Source organism: Mustela erminea, chromosome 15, assembly GCF_009829155.1.
Source record: "Mustela erminea isolate mMusErm1 chromosome 15, mMusErm1.Pri, whole genome shotgun sequence".
NCBI lineage: Eukaryota > Metazoa > Chordata > Mammalia > Carnivora > Mustelidae > Mustela > Mustela erminea.
Genome location: NC_045628.1, coordinates 60,182,777 through 60,198,881, shown reverse-complemented (window position 1 = coordinate 60,198,881; position 16,105 = coordinate 60,182,777). Strand labels below are relative to the sequence as shown.

Below are 16,105 nucleotides of genomic sequence, written 5' to 3'. Positions count from 1 at the left end.
GCTGTTCTTATTATTTCTAGTAGTTTTAATTACATATATTAGAAGCTTCCTACAGTTGCATTCACAGGGTGGTTCTCAACCTCCAAGGTCATCAGAAGCACCTGGAGAGCTGTGAAAACATACATTGCTGGGCCCCACGCCCAGTTTCTGATTCAACAGATCTTAGTGGACTTAATTTGCATCTCTAACAAGTCCCCAGGTGATGCTAATGTTGCTGGTCTAGGGACCCCACTCTGAAACTGAGTCTCTATTACCTGGTTACATGCTTCTGTCTTCCACTAGACTGTGAGCTTCTTCTTACACATCTCATCTCCAGGGTCTAGCCAGTGTCCAGCAGTTATTCAGTCAATCAACAAATACTTATTGAATGCCTATTATGTGCCAGGCAACTATCATAGGCACTGGATTTATCACCTTAAAAAATTTATATATTTTTATATATATATAAAATTTATATACATATAATTTATATGTATATGCATATGTATATAAAACATATGTATATAAATATGAATGTGTGCCTGTATATGTGTGTGTGTGTGTGTGTGTGTGTGTGTGTGTGTGTATATGTACATTCCTGCCCTCATTAAGCTTTTCTCTGGTACTGCACAGGAATTTCTCAATAAATGTTGAAAACTGACCAGCTGTTAAGAAGGAAATATGGCATTTTCATGTAAATTTTCATAGTGTATGGAAATATCAATTTTCCCAGTTCCTAATCCTAGTTTTCCCCATTTTATATTTTCCCATTTTGTGTTTCCCCCTTCTGATATCCCTTCAATGTCCAACACATAAATCATAAACCTGACAGTATTCCAGGCTTTTTGGTCTTAAGAAATATTTGCTGATTGGTTTATAAAACATTTGATGTGGATGACATATTAATAAAAAACAATAAACCTAATGTGAATTTAAGCTTGTATAAATTATATATTGAAGCAACTGGGAGGATGTGAACAAATCTCAGTATTTTCATATTGACAAATATTCTAGAATACTTAACTACTCATTTTCAAATGAGTCTTAGTTATCTCCAAGAATATTTTTCCTCCCCTCTCAATATTTACGGCAGTTCTCAACTGCCTGGTATGTGGACTTTGAACTCCCAGTGGACCTAAGCTGGCTGCTGTACAAACAGGGACATCAGGCAGCATTTGGATTGTCCTGTGTACCGTTCTGAGAAATGGGAAGGAGGTCTTGTGTGGCCATGTGGTGCGGTGGAAAGGTTGGGGACAAGAGCAGAGGCAAATCTCATGGTCTCTATACAGCCAAGGCAGGTGCTCCGTGGGGTGTCCCCCCCACAGGACTGTGGGCCATGGGCTCTGCATTCCCTCCCTAACTCTAGGAAAGTGCAAAACACGTATCTTCCGCTTTGGACTAATTTTTTGAAAGTTTCTCAGGAAGTAAAAATGAGAGGTCTCACAAATAGCAATTTGGAATATAAAGGAACTGATCATAGTGTTTACTGGAGATTTTCAGTATTCTTAAGGTTTACGAATATTTTTAAAAGATCTCCCATTGAAAGCCATGAGACATTCTGTTAACTGCATGAAGGGAAAAATGGGCAGCATTTATGAATGGAATTTGACAAAAAGTTGTTTCAATATTCTAGACTAAAATATTTCTTCACTGTTAACATCATAAACAAATCTGGTGTTGTTTGTGTTAGCAAATAGCAATACTGATTCAGAATTATAGTCTCTTTCTGCCGCTACCCCAAATCAGTGATCTAACACCGTAGTGCAACAATCAATGTTATTTCTACATATCAAAAGATTTTTTAAAAAATTAATAACATTGTTAGGAATATACTTTTAAATGGGGTTCTGGTATGCCACCATCATATTTTATGATTTAATCCTAATTAAATTCTGAATATTAAAAAGCTTTAGGTATAAATGTGAGATTTTGGTGAGCCACACACTGACTTAAAAATGGCCAGGTCATCATTTATTGCCCTGAAGCAGTTTACTATCACCTTCATAATCTGAAGGAATTAAATTTTTTAAAAGATGTATAATTCTCTGCTGAGATGTGACCTCCAGTGAACCAGTCCCTTTCAAAAAACTGGCTAATATAAACCTAAGACAAGGAGAAAGTAACCTCTACATCTGATTAAATTTGTCTTACTAAATCATCGCTACCTCATTTAATGTAATAAAAGAACACACCACCATATTCTGGAAAATACACCAATCTAAAATAAAAATATTCTCATTAACATCATCCATCCATATGGTAGTAATAAATTAGCTTCCTTACAATTTTTCTCAGTTATTCACAAAATCCACCCTTATTTTCTGAGTTAACAAGGCTGAATTTTAAAAGTGCAAATACAAATTCTTGAGGCCTCACTCCAGTTTAGACAGGATTTCTTAGTGGTTTCCAAGACACAGCTTTTTGTTTTGGTGCTGTTCTTCACCCAGAGGTAAGGGTCTCAACACACCATCTGGTGATCAAGAATAACTTCGTATCAGGAAAACGTCACTTCAAACACATGGTATTAAAGTCATAGCAGTTGTAAGATCAAAACAATGCTTAAGTTCAAAAGGGACATTCAGGGGCACTTGGGTGGCTCAGTGGGTTAAGCCTCTACCTTTGGCTCAGGTCATGATCTCAGCATCCTGAAGTGGAGCCCCACATCGGGCTCTCTGTTCAGCAGGGAGCCTGCTTTCCTCTCTCTCTGCCTGCCTCTCTGCCTACTTGTGATTTCTCTCTCCGTCAAATAAATAAATAAAATCTTTTTAAAAAGGGACATTCATTTTATTTTACCTTCAAATTCTCAACTGTTAAAGAACAGATTCTATCTAGATAACCCACTCAGGCAGTATGGTGTCTGTACTGTTAAGAAGTGGATCACTCAACTCTGAAATCTATCCTTTAAAAGGGCAAATTAATGATATATGAGTTCTACCGCAATAAAGCTGTTACAAAAAGTGAAAAAGAGATAGGACGATATTTTTGTTGATATAAAACATTTGTTCAAAAATGTATACAAAACATGACCTTGCAGTTCAGTGAACAGTCACAAAGCAAATCTACATTTGACCATCATCCAGGTCAATAATGAAAATATCGCCAGCAAAGCAGAAGCCTTCCTCTTGCCCCCTCCCTAACACAACTTCTCCTTCCAATCTCAGGACTGCTAAGGGCAGCAGCATGTCTTCCTTTCCTTAGTGATGCAGGAACAACAAACCCTGGATACGCATCCTTTATTGATTGTAGGTGGCAGGGATCTCCTAGTATATGGCTTGCCTTTGTACTCTTTCAATGTTATCTTTTGTTGACCAGATGTTCTTAATTTTATAACCCCCTCAAACATTGTTACTGAAAATATATTCTTTAATCAGATCATCTATATTTTTCTTTCTATTTTTTCAATCTTTTTCCCTGATTAATTTTTTCAAAAGATGGGAGTGGGTAGGTATTTATTTTATTCCAGATTGCAAAAAAAAATCTACTACTTGAATAAATAAAGCTAAATTCAGAACAGAAATAATCAAGGTATTTACACAGAAACTACAGAATAGAAATTATTTTCATAAAGACCTCTTCATTTCCTGATTTTTCAGAGTAATAAAATCCTTGTTATTATCAATAACTTTTTAGTTATTATAGTAAACTGCCATTTACCTAGAATCCAAACAGCTGATAACTCGGCTTATGTTTAAATCTAATACTGTGGGGGCGCCTGGGTGGCACGGTTGACCCACAGGTTTCTGATCAGGTCGTGATCTCAGGGTCATGAGACTGAGTCCCATGCAGGGCTCTGCACTCAGAACGGAGTCTGCTTGAGACTCTCTCTCCCTCTCTCTCTGCCCTTCTCTTCCCTTCCTCCCCTCACTGTGCCCTTCTCCCAAACACCCCCCCCCCACTCTCTCACTAAATAAATAAGTCTCTAAAGATAATACCGTGTAGCCATAACTAATGATCAAAGTTATATACTAAGGAATTGCAAGATCTCCCCAAGATGGCATTACATTAAAAGTACCTGTTAATATGCAAATAATAAAACTGTGAAGACTAGTAAGCATTTATGATCGCTGTGATGACTTTAGTTAGATTATTCAAATAACCAGAGGAATTCCATTCTCTGGCCAATCTCTACAAATGTGCCTTTACTCAAGCAAAAATGTATACACCCTCTAATTGGGCTCTACAGCCATCTGTATTAATTATACACATTTTCCTTTATTAACTGTCCGCCAAGCTTTAGTTTGGTATAGAAGAGCATGGTTTTAGTGTTTCCTATACCTTTAATTTATATATTCAACGTGTACATGATTATTTGTATTAAGCTGCAGATTCTACAGGACCGATTATACACCAGCACTCCCTGGCGAACCTGGCATACAGTGGATACACAAATGTTTGTGAACAAATTGAAGGGAAAAAATCTAGCCAGCCCAAAGTGCATGCTCTGTCTACAACCACAACAATTTCCAACACTCCATCATTAGAACTCGCTTTGTAACCTTTCTTCTCAACAACAAAGTTAAGCTTAATGAGAACTTTAAATACTTACTCTCCTTGCTTTCAGGCTCATTCTGTTCACCAACACAAGTTCCTGATGGATTCAGCTGCCACTGTAAAAGGGCACAAACTTTTTACATGTATGTTTAACAAGGATTTAATAAATAGCATTTCAGCACTCTGTTGTCAGAATATCAAAACTTTTTTTTTTATGTCATAAAAAAGAGTTGGCATGTTCATACCAACCAAGCCCTAATAATGGCCCTGAATGATACAACTTCTGCGATCAGAATCAATACTTTTAGAGAAGGAAGAAACTTTAAAATCCTTTACCTTCATTTTAGAGGTAAGGAAGTGGAAGACCAGCGAAGTATAGCTAGCTACATGCCCAGGGCTGCACACTGAGGGCAGCAATAGAGTTAAAACCTGAGTCGGCCTGCTCAACACTATAGAATTTCCGCCATACCACATTCTGTCTCCAGGTTCTACAGCATCTTACGATAGCTACAGAAGGCCTAGATATTAAAGAATGAAAATATGACCACTATTATCTTGTATTTTAATATAGTCACATCACACTACAGGTCATATCTCCTCTGATTTCAGTTTTCCATCTTAGCCATTCAGAAGGAAAGAGAGAAGCCTGGAGCAGTGGAGAAGAAAAACTGAGTATGATCAGCACCTCATGGCACAGCCCTTCCTTTCTCACTTGGCTAGAAGTCCCCATTGTCAGAATCACTAATGATTTGACCAAAAAGGCCTCATTAGGCACTATCTCTAGAGAAGCACAATTCAGTATACAGTGCCCGGGTCCTCTTCCATAAGCACCAGGGAATTCAACAGATCAACTAGCGAATATCATGATGCTCGGGGGTGGGGTAGGGAATAAGATACCAGATGAATCTTTTGCCATGTGCAAAAAAAGTCTTTGGAAAGGAAGGACATCTAGAACTGGTTGGTCCCCTGGAGAAATGGGAGCACCAGGAGAAAAGAGGATTTATAAGGGGTGGGAAATTATATGTGAACTTAAAAAAAAAAAAAGTATGTTTCAAATCATGTCAAATCATTAAAATCTATTAATTTGGGCAAAGTAAAAACTAATAACCATGAATGTATATTTAAGGATAATTATAAAAAGAGTATTTCTAACTGTAAGAAACTTAGAAGCCATTTAGGTGCCTCACAACAGGGGAATGTTAAAACAAGTTATATCTACAAGTTGGAATATATTGAATCATTAAACATTATCTTTGAAGAATTATCAAGACGGGGAAAATAAAACAACATGTTAACAGTGGTTATCTGTTGTCAGAGTTGTCATTGTAAGTTATAAGTTGTCATTATATGTTATAAGTTGTCAGAGAATATCTGTTCTTTTTTTATGTTCCTAGTCCTCTACAATGAGCATATATCACTTTCATAATTAAAAAAAATAATATGACCTAATAAAGCAAAAGCCACATGTATTAAATAGAAAAAAAAAAGATTCTAAATAAATGGACATGGGCCTACACTGGTAAAATCTGTTCTTGAAAATACTGTTTCTCAGCCCTAACCTAGTCTGCAACAATTCCACAGAATATACCAATTTACTCAAGGTATACGGCAACACACCAAAGAGAAAGACAAAACTTTTTCAAACAAAATTAATTTCAATTTCCTTTAATTTTAAAAAATATCATTTTTTGGATACTCCTATACTACTCTTGACAATCTAAAAATAAGTATCATCCTTAGTAATATTCAAATTTAGAATGAATTATATCATGTTCGTCACTGGTATTTACAAAAGAAGGCACTTAGTGAAGCAGGTAGTTGAAACAATTGACATCATGTTGCAACCAGGCCAGAGGAGGGAAAGGATGAGAAGATGGAGAGAGCTAACTGTCACTGGAAGGAGCGCAGAGAAGAACCAGGCACAGCTGAGCGGGGTACCCCTAGTGGATCTTGGCCCATCTCTGCCCAGGGGACTCAATGCCTTTGTTCCTGTCATTGTATCTCCCCTTCTTCTGATCTCTTCATGCTCTTCACAGTGGCAAAGCTATTCAAATCCACAAGTAAGCAACATATTTCAGAATTCACTTAATCTGTAAATCTAACTCCTGAAGAGCTAGGTCATTTAATCTTTGTGGAGAGAATGTGAAAAACCTATTTCTTCCCACTCTTCAGGAGGAATGAAGACATAGAAAACAAAAACAGAACTGGAGATTTCCCTTTGACTAGCTGGATGTACGTTTCTGTTCACTTTTACAAAAGAGGCCCCTCTCTCATCTCTCCTTTCTTTCAGGGCCTTCCTTAGGCTCAGGTCATGATCTCGGGGTCCTGGGATCGAGCCCCACATCGGGCTCTCTGCTCGGCAGGGAGCTTGCTTTCCCCCCTCTCTCTGCCTGCCTTTCTGCCTACTTGTGATCTCTGTCTGTCAAATAAACAAATAAAAATCTTTAAAAAAATCATTATAAATTTAAATAAAACTGGAAATAAAAAAACAAAAATAAATGACAAAAATAAAAAGGGTAAATATTTATAATACTGCACACACAGAGAAACTAGACAATGTTTTATAGTTTTAAACTTTTAAATATAAATTATAAATATAAATATATAAGTGTATAAGTGTATATATTCATATATAGAGAGACAGTTTAAAAAGTATCTTTTTGGTGCCTTATATGTTCCAGGGACTGTGGATTCAAGACAGGAATGTAAACTGGAATTTTTTTTTTAAAGATTTACTTATTTATTTGAGAGAGAGAGAGAGAGAGAGAGAATGTCGAGGCAGGGGGAGGGGCAGAAGGAAAGAATCTCAAGAGGATTCCCCACTGAGGGTGGAGCCCAATGTGGGGCTCAAACTCATGACCCTGAGATCATGACCTGAACTGAAATCAAGAGTCAGCTGCCTAACCAACTAAGCCATCCAGGTGCCCCAGTAAACTCAAAATTTATAAACAATTATATGCTTTTTATACCCACTGCAAATTCTTGCATTTAAGTGTTACATTAAATGTCAGAATTATTATTAAAAAGCAGCATATGATTATGAGCAGGATCCTTTTGCTCTATAGAACACTGGGACGGCTAATGAACTTCTATTGGCACCTGTGGATGAAATGGCAGTAATGTATCAATGATAATTTCCTGAGTTTTGTGGCTGTATTACGGTTTTGTAGGAAAATCTACTGGTATTTGACAATGATCTGGTTATCATGTCAACAAGCTACTGTCAAAGGTTTCTGGGGGGAAAAAAGTTCTTTGTAACATTCTTTAACTTTTCTGTATGTTTGAGATTGTTTCTGAAAAGAAGTTTTAAAAGAAACCTACATAGTGGAACAGTTAAAAGTTCTAAGTTTTCCATGAACTACTTCAGTACTTTTTTTTTTTTTGAAATATTAAATCCCTTCTTTTTCTGATCTTTCCCATGAGAAACATGTATCATGAGTGCATGCGTGTGTGTGTGTGTGTGTGTGTGTGTGTGTGTCTAAGTCCCTCTCTTGGGTAATCCTAAACTATTTTCACCTCTATTTACCACCCACACCAGAAGGGCAAGGAAGAGGTGGGTCAGAGTTTTTCTTTTGTTAGCCACCAGATGGCACCAAAGGGACTATTAATTTAAAATCCGTAAGATCAAGACTGCAATTCTCTAGAAACCTGCATTTCTCTAGAAAGTTTAAGCTGAACATTTGTAATAAGATGAGTGCTTGCACATAAAAAATAAACTCAGTAATAATAGTTTGTTGGAACTCTTTAAAAGTGTGGCAATCACTAATTTAAAATATTCAGCAGGGTACCTGACAATATAATAGAAAGCATACTTGAAAAAAAAATGTGTTATCTACTTACTGTAAATTTGCTAACACCCTCAAGTTCCCCAAATCTCATGTAAGAGATGTCTGCCTTCTTTTTCCCAACATCTACATCTCCGGCATAGATCTGGTTTATGCCTGCTCCTTTAATTAAAGGCACACACTCATCACATGGGCACTTTGTGACAAAAATCATACTTCTTTCTTCCGGTTTTATTTCTTGACACCTACGAAAGATGTATAAATATTAGAAAGTTGGCTTCCACAAGGAGAGTTATATTTAAAGAAATCCTTAAATACTAAAATTGAGCTGATTTTAGAACATATTTATGTTATAAACAACAGTAAACTTTATTCTAGCCAAATTAGTGAATTACAAAACATATAAACTCACGAAATGTTAATATACAACCTGAACATGACAGTAATGATAATTAAAATTCATTTATTTATTCTAAGCAATCAGTAAGATGTTCGGTATTAGATTACAAATAAAAATGGGCAGACACTGGAAGAGAGAGGGGGAGAAGGAGAACAAGAACAGTGCTATCTACCTTAAGAACTCTGTAATGCCACAGTTAGGGGCTGGAACTAACATCCTCCTTACAAGTTCACCATGGGAGATTAGACATTAGCTCATCATGGGTGCCAAAAGATCTGACCCTTACCTAGTACCTACTGGATATTTAATAAATGCTTGTTAAATTGCTAAATGAATACATAAAATCTGCTTTGAGTTACAATTACTTTACCTCTTCCCTGAGACAGGATGCTTTACTTTAACAAACATTTGGCTTTGACAGATTCATGCCTCCATACAAATGAAGCAAGTCAATCTGTAACGATGAGCCCAAGGACAAGACCAGAGAATTAATTGTTTGCTGGGGTAGTTTAGCACTAAGGAATGCTCTCATCTGCATTTGCTTGTTCTGTGGTTTCCACTGCTCTCAGTCAGCTGTCTTATACCACTGCCAGCCTTCCAGATCCATCTCCCTAGTTCAGACCCATTCTGTTTGTCTAGATCAGGGTAACAGAATTTTATGCATCTTGTCTAATTAATATACCTACAAGATGGTCTTGAAGCATCTGGTGCTGTCTGAAGCAAGAATAGCTTCCCTTTAAGTAAGCATCTCCAATTGCCACAGTGGTGACTACCAGACTTTCAAAATTCAGCTCAAATGTCAGTTCCTCCTTGCAGCTTTCCCTTCTTACTCCCCTCAATCTGTCACAGTCCCTGAATTTCCACAGGACTTTGTGTTGGCCTTTCCCAGAAAACCCATCATCTTAGCTTGAACGAAGTCTTACACTGAGGAGCACTATGACCTCCTCAAGGACAAAAGCCATGCCTTACTCAGTTTTGAATCCCTTAAGATCACTCCCTTAATGGTAAATGTGGAGAAATATTTGTGGAAATGATCTAGATTAACATCTGAAGGGAGATAATGCAAGTTATCATCTCCAACAAAAACCATGTTAAAGCAATTTGGTTCAGAATAAAATCTATATATTCATAGATACATGTGCTCTAGATTTAGGAAATAAAGGATATCTTACAATTTGGAAATAGGGAAGACCCTAATGACAAATTTCAAGCAGTTTTATATTGGAGACAAGGAAGACAAGAAAAAAATAGGCTTGTTCAACAAATTTAAAGGCCTGGAGGATCTCTGACAATGGCGTCAGGTCAGGCAGCAAACAGCAGATACAACCAAAATTATACTTCTGAAAAGAATATTTCTTAGAATTAAAATAAATAAATAAACAAATAAATAAATAAATAAATCTAAAGGAAAACTAATTTCAACTAACCCTTGCCATGTTTTTTTTTTTTTTTTTTTAAGCCCTTCCTATGCTTTCAAAAAAAGACATGCAAACGAATTTCATACCTAAATGTCAAGGCATTCTGCTCCGCATGTACAATGTATCTGAATTTCCTTATTTCTCTGTCTTTCTGTTTGTCATCCATGTGCGGGAAGTCAGCATACTCGGATCCAACAGGAAAAGCATTATAACCGCATCCTATGAAGTACATCGCGCCTGTTCCATCACAACTCCTCTGTGATAGTGAGCAAACCAACAAAGGTGAGTTGTCAACATTCAAAAAAAAAAAAAAAAAAGGCAACTGAAAGTGTATTTTAAAGCTTGGTATCACACTTTATATAACTAATTCCATTTTCTATGACAAAAAAAATCAATCTTACATCCTTCTACTGCAGTATTGTCTTGTCAAAGCTAAATTTCAAGAAGGCTGATCATTTCTGATATAAAATCTCAAGGTAGTCCTTGAGATTAAACAGTCCTTGAATTAAACACTAGTTTAATCAAACACTTGTTTAATTCAAATTATTTCATTTGATTCCGACATCTCTCCCCAAATAGGTTACAAGATCCTGGAGAATGGAAACCATGTTTTATGCCTCTTTTCTGTGCCTTGAAGTAAACCTTTTAGAGTGTCCCATATATAACAGGTCCTCAATAAATAATTGTTAATTTCATATATGCTGTTCTGCCAGTTAACAAAGTCAGAAATTCTAAAAATATTTTGAACAATTTCTATTATTGAACTAAAAATGTGCTATTGTGATACAGCTGAAAAACAAAAAATGTGCTTTCCTTTTTAAAAACTTTTTAAAAGATTTTGCTTATTTGAGAGAGAGAAAGAGAGAGCACATGCAGGGGGAGGGACAGTGGGAGAGGAAGGAGCGCCTGTTGAGCAAGGAGCCAGATGCTGGGCTTGATCCCCATGACCTGAGCTGACAGCCAACTGACTGAGCCATCCAGATGCCCCCTGCAAATGTACTTTCCTTTAATATTCATATTTATTGAGCCTCTATTGTATGTTTATATATATATACATATTATAGGCATATTATATATATATATTTATAATGGATTTTTTTATTTAAATAGCTCTTTTTTATCTCTCATAGTCAATGGCCTATTATATATAATACGAATGGTATATCAGTTACTAGAGTAAATGCTGTACAAATCCTAAGTGTTTATAATAATTTGGAATATGCTGTAAACCTTGGTAAATTTCAATACATTCTAACTATTCATGTGATAGTTTCAACAAACTCATTACTATGACCTCTTCTTTTAAAAAAAAAGATTTTATTTATTTATTTGACAGAGAGAGAGATCAAAGTAGGCATAGAGGCAGGCAGAGAGAGAGGGGGAAGCAGTTTCCCTACTGAGCAGAGAGCCTGATGCGGGGCTCGATTCTAGGACCCTAAGATCATGACCTGAGCCAAAGGCAGAGGCTTAACTCACTGAGCTACCCAGGGACCCCAGTATGACCTCTTCATAAAAGTCTTAGTTATCATGAGCCAACAAAAGCTTACAAATAAAATGTTATCTCCCTAGTAATAATAATAAATTATTCTTGAGCATTTACTATATGTCAAACATCATGCTGAGTTTTATATGTATTATTTAATTTAATCAATCCTCACAACAACCTTGACAGTAATACTATTAGTTTTTCCATTTTTTGGATAAGGAAACTGAAGCCCAGAGAGATGAAACTTATCTAGGGTCACAGTGCTTAGCAACACAGCCAGAATTCAAGCCTGAGCTGCTAGACTCCATACTCATGTCTTGCCACTTTACCATGCTGCCTACTATAGATAGCTTGACTGGAAACTTAAATTCTTACAAGCACTTGAGAACCAGATGTTAAGCCAAAGCCTGCTGGGCTTTCATATAAACAAATGAGAGTTCCAACCATAGGCCAAGCACTGTTTTAGGTGCCAGGAATACAGCTATAAACAAGACACAGAATCCTTGCCCTCATTAACCTTATAATCTGGAGATAAGAAATTGTGCACATAATTTCAACTGTGATGAGTGTAACAAAGTTGCACAGAATGCTACAGGAGTTTTTGGTGGAGGAATCTATTCCAGTAGGTACTCATAGCTGGGGTAGAGATAAGTAGAGTCAAAAGATCTTTTGAGGGTGGAATTCATAGCACTTGGTAGTTGATTATACGTGTGTAGTAACAGGGAACAGGATGGTGACCACTGATGAAGAAATAGGTTAGCAGGGAAGATACTAGATTGTTGGTTAGTTGAACTTGAGGGGCTTTTGATATATCCAGGGAAACAGTCAAATTATTTGCTGTTAAGTCTAGCGAGGCAAAGCCTCAGCTTCCTACTCCTCTTTCAGTCAGACTTGTGGTTACTAAGTGTCTCTTGACTCCCTGCCCTTCCAATCCACGTCCACACCTCCAAGTCCTCATCAGCTCCTCTTTATTAGCTCCTTATTTGCCGTGTAGCCCCACTTCATTCCCCCTTTTAGTATAAATCTGATTAAATCATTTTCCCATCTCAAATATTCTTGGATTGTACTGTCCAACAGAGTAGCCACTAGCCACATATGGTTACTCTGAATTGAGACGTACTGTAAGTATAAACTATACATAGGATTATGGAGAGTTACTACTCCCCCCAAATGCAGAATATTTTATTAATAACTTTTATATTGATTACATGTTGAAAGAGTATTTCTGGATATTTGATTAAATAAAATATATTCTTAAAATTAAATACATGTTTCTTTTATTTTTTTATTATTTTTTAAAGATTTTATTTATTTATTTGCCAGAGAGAGAGAGAGAGAGAGAGAGAACAAGCAGGGGGAGGGGCAGGTTGAGGGAGAAGCAGGCTCCCTGCTGAGCAAGGAGCCCAATGCAGACTTGATCCCAGGATCCTGGGGTCATGACCTAAGCTGCAGACAGATGATTAACTGATTGAGCCACGCAGGCGTCCCATGTTTTTATATTTTTTTTAATGCAGCTCCTAGAAAATTTAAAATTATGTGTGTGACTTGCCTTTTATTTCTACTGGTTAGCACTAGAGTATCCCACTGTTGAAAAGATAAAGTCCAAACTCTTTACATGGCATACAGATTTCTTCATGGTCCAGTCTAATGTTTTGCTACTCTACTATAGAGTACAGTATAGCATGTAGAGTGCATATTATAAGCCAAATCACTTGAATTTTCCCACATTCTCTCTCATACCCTCTCCCTCTGCATGTTATCCTCCCAGTCATACTAATTTACTCTGTCTCATGTCTTCCTACACATTCTTCAAGACTAATAAATAGCACCCTACCTCCTCCAAGAATATTTTACTCATTTCTCCAAGCAGCAGAGAGATTGCTCCTCCATGCTCTCCCAGTGTCATGTTATAATTACAGTTATATACCAGTCTTTTTTTGTTCTCCTGTCTCCATTAATAAACTATTTAAGGCCAGGAAAGGCAGAAAATGTGGTCTTTAGCTCCTGTTTACTGTGGCACAGTGCCTACCCTGTAGGGGTGTTTAATAAATGTTTGCTAAATGAACGAGTCTATCTAGACAATTGTTGAGGGAATGATCAGCTGCTTTTTTTTTTTTTAAGATTTTATTTATTTATTTGACAGACAGATCACAAGTAGGCAGAGAGAGGCAGGCAGAGAGAGAGAGGAGGAAGCAGGCTCCCCACTGAGCAGAGAGTCCCATGCAGGGCTCAATCCCAGGACCCTGAGATCATGACCCGAGCCGAAGGCAGAGGCTTTAACCCAATGAGCCACTCAGGCACCCTGGGAATGATCAACTGTTTATACAATTTAGTAAAAGCACCCATACAAAATATTAACCCCAATGGGTCAATAAAATGTAATGCACTTAAGATCGAACTATGTTTAAACAAAATCAAGGTTAAATGTCTAAAGAATGATTTCTAGGGGTGCCTGGCTGCCTCAGTCAGAAGAGCACACAACTCTTAATCTTTGGGTCATGAGTTTGAGCCCCACATTGGATGCAGAGATTTCTTAAATAAATAAAAACTTAAAGAAATTATTTTCATACTTACAGATTTTCCTTCTGCCCAGATGACTGCTCCAACTCCAGTTTTATGATCCTCTGAAAGATAAATGACATTTAACTCAGTAAAGATCAATTTGTTAGTTTCAGAAACACATTTCCAAAAATAATATATATTGTTGAAACATAATTCATAATGTAGCAACAATCCTTGATATCTTCACTAATTATAGAAATACATTTTTATTATTAAATTTATTTAGTAAAAATTTACCACTAAAATAAATACTTTTAAGAATGGAATATGGAACTAGGTACTAAATAACCAGGCAGGGTCACTGCCAACCCAGTCACACATGATCTATATGCAGAGCTCATTAAAACGGCAGTGTCCACAGTCCAATTACTTCAAAGCTGCCAGAACAGAGTGTAATTTTATAGATTCTCCACTAAGCCAGTTTCTAAAAGACTATTTCTAACAGATGATGAAATTCATTTAAAAAGAAATTTCTGAACTAATGGATTTAATGTAACAATAATTCACAACACTCAAATCTGTCTTCTACCATTTTTTAAACACTCTAACCATGGAAAATACATTTTGCAGAAATGTCCTTGCTAAGAAGGAGTTCAAACTTTTAATATAAACAAAAACAAATTTTTATTTGTTTTGTATTTGTGTATAAAACCCTTTCTTGACCTTCAGAGTTTACCTGAAGGGGAAAAGAATGGCAACTTAGTGCCAGAAGTTTTAAACACGAGATTATAATTTCCTTGTAGAACCCAAACTTCTGCAACAAATAAAGCTGTATTTTTTAAAACCATTAATCTGAAACAGAAAGCTTTAAAAAACCAAAATAGAAATTCTGCATATCAAGGATTGACTTTTTCTACTAGTACTAGGGTAAGTTTCAAATTTCTAAGACAATTATACACTAATAACAAAAACATAGTTTTTATCAAAATCTTAACAAGGGACTGATGTAGCTAAGTAGGTACACTTACACAGAGATGGTACCAATCATCTGAACTTACTCATATTGGTAAGGAGTAAATGAAACTATGGTTTTACCCTATAATTTCCTAAAAGTTAATCCCCCCCAATGATAACTTTATCCTACCCAGGCATTAAAAATGAGTTTGCTTCATAAATAAGTTTTAGAAGTTATGATAACATAATGAAATCCCCCATCTTCAGTTCAAGTAAGCTCGGGTTTTCAAAATTATATCACAAAGCATCTGTGCAATTTATCTGAAGCACTTTTTATGTATCATCTCATTTTTACCCTACAGGTAAAGCAGCTATTTCCTTTTCTAGATGAGAAAACAGGCCGAGAAATCAAGTGACTAAAATGTAGCCCTCCAGATGAAACCTACCCCTCCCTTTGATGTTAAGAATTTCTTAACAAAGGTTTCTCTCTATTGATTGCCCAAGTAGACAGTGGTGAGGGTCCCTGTATTTGTGAAATGTACAGCCCAACATGGGAGGGAGACAGGAAGGGGCAAACACAGAAGCACCTGTTTGCCATGCTGTGCTAGGTAGGAAATGAGGAGTGGAGGGTATTGGGAAGGCTTGTTCTAGAGTGGAGATTCATGAAAGAGATTGTGGTGTAAACAAAATTTTGTTCCTTCCAAGACCTTCAGAATATAACATGAGGGGGAAAGAATACAATTATAGCTTTACGCTCATTACTAAGGCAAGTGGCAGAAGCTAAAAACATAAGATTATATTTGCCTGAAACACCAAAATCTTTTAAGCAAAATTATCCTTAATATATGTATAAACCTGAAATAAAAAAATGAGAGACTGAAATAGAAATTCTTCATGCTAAGGGCCTATTTTTCCTATCATTGGCACAAGTGTTTTTCATGTTATGTTTTTCCAGTCTCAGGAGCCACTTTTTCTGTTTCAGTCGGGGGACAGACTAAACATTGTCAGGAGGGGGAAAATGTGATTTTCCATCAGTATGCAGCTCTACTGTCTAGCTAAATCTAGTTACACTGACAGAACATCCTTTACT

General features: G+C 36.5%; 1 protein-coding gene across 4 annotated transcripts in view; it reads right to left on the bottom strand.

The window, feature by feature from the left end:
• CDADC1 (cytidine and dCMP deaminase domain containing 1) overlaps positions 1-16,105 on the bottom strand; it is a 45,054-nt gene that overhangs the window by 3,248 nt on the left and 25,701 nt on the right. Inside the window, exons 6-10 of one of the 4 annotated variants that reach the window (XR_004279116.1) lie at positions 14,134-14,183; positions 10,160-10,329; positions 8,311-8,500; positions 4,526-4,586; positions 2,263-2,449 (exon numbers count right to left, since the gene is read on the bottom strand). Coding sequence is in view for 3 of the 4 variants with exons in the window: in XM_032314633.1 (XP_032170524.1) it covers positions 2,376-2,449; positions 4,526-4,586; positions 8,311-8,500; positions 10,160-10,329; positions 14,134-14,183 (545 nt within the window). In the remaining variant the exon portion in view is untranslated. Of the gene's footprint in view, positions 1-483; positions 2,450-4,525; positions 4,587-8,310; positions 8,501-10,159; positions 10,330-14,133; positions 14,184-16,105 lie in introns of those variants that run through there. The other 3 variants (XM_032314633.1, XM_032314631.1, XM_032314632.1) reach the window with 3 other exon arrangements.